This window comes from Galeopterus variegatus, unplaced genomic scaffold (assembly GCF_000696425.1).
Source record: "Galeopterus variegatus unplaced genomic scaffold, G_variegatus-3.0.2 Scaffold1518, whole genome shotgun sequence".
NCBI classification, from domain to species: Eukaryota; Metazoa; Chordata; class Mammalia; order Dermoptera; family Cynocephalidae; genus Galeopterus; species Galeopterus variegatus.
Window position 1 is genome coordinate 136941 of NW_007727629.1, and position 1044 is coordinate 137984.

Consider the following 1044-nt stretch of genomic DNA (forward strand, 5'->3'; position numbering starts at 1 on the left):
CTATTGGGTTCCATAGTTCAATGATTTTAATACGAGGTTCATGCACTCTGAAAACTGTTGTAACGTAGTCAAGATGAAGCGTTTACGTTCAAGGGTATCTGTAGGCACAGAAACATTTGTTGCTGGTGCATCTTGAGCTTCAAGTTTGTCAAGCTGTTCTATGATTTCATTGATAACACTGTTGTCATCTGCTAACTGTCTGATCGTCTTGAAATGTGCCTGGATGGCTGAGCTGTTGATGTTGTTTGGAGGCTGGGGGTCAGGGGTCAAACACGGCAGCGTGTAACTTTGGGATGTTGGTACCCCCTTCTCTTTCTTCACCTGTGAACAAGGAGGGGAAACGGTGAGCATTAGGCTTTCAATAACAGCTAGAAATCCCAAGAGCTAACGTTTGAGTGCTTCCTCTGTGACAGGCCTGGTACACATTTTATCTAATCAGGGCAACACCCCTGTGAGGCTGTGGCCATCACTATCCCCATTTCCAGAAGAATTTAGAGCTCAGTTGGTTGACAGGGCTGGCTCAAGATTAAGTGGCAGACCCAGCATTCCAACCCAGGTCTGGCAGCAGGTCTGAAGCTTATGATTATAACCACTGCTCCATCCTGCCACCTCTACCTCATCTAGCTGGGGCCTCCACATCCTTCTGGAATCTGCTCTTAGGTGCTCAGGAGCTCAGGGAGGTGGGAACTAGGAGTGCATCTGGTATCCATGCCAGCTCCTTGCTCTTTGGGACTCTGTGTTAAAGCCACATATATCCCTCGTTTATAAAGGTGAATTTTGTGCTTGTCTGGAAAGGCCTCCAAGATACCAGGGAGGGTTTTTCCAAACAAATCAAGGACTCCAGACCACTCCCTGTCCCCTCCCTCTTCCTAAGGACTAATAGGTTAGACTGAGTTGTTAAAAGCACCTCAGCAACCTGAACTTCCTGGCCAGCTGTGGCTGGTGACAACCTCTGTCTTTTGTGTTTATAAAAGCCAAGTAATGGGGCGGCCCGGTGGCGCACTGGATAGTGTGCCGCTTGGGAAGCGCGGCGGCGCTCCCGCC

The 1044-nt window shown here is 49.0% G+C and overlaps 1 protein-coding gene across 1 annotated transcript in view; it reads right to left on the reverse strand.

The window, feature by feature from the left end:
- IL31 (interleukin 31) overlaps positions 1-1044 on the reverse strand; it is a 3065-nt gene continuing 2021 nt past the window's right edge. Inside the window, exon 3 of the mRNA XM_008577465.1 lies at positions 1-321. Coding sequence (XP_008575687.1) covers positions 1-321 — 321 coding nt within the window. The remainder of the gene's footprint in view (positions 322-1044) is intronic.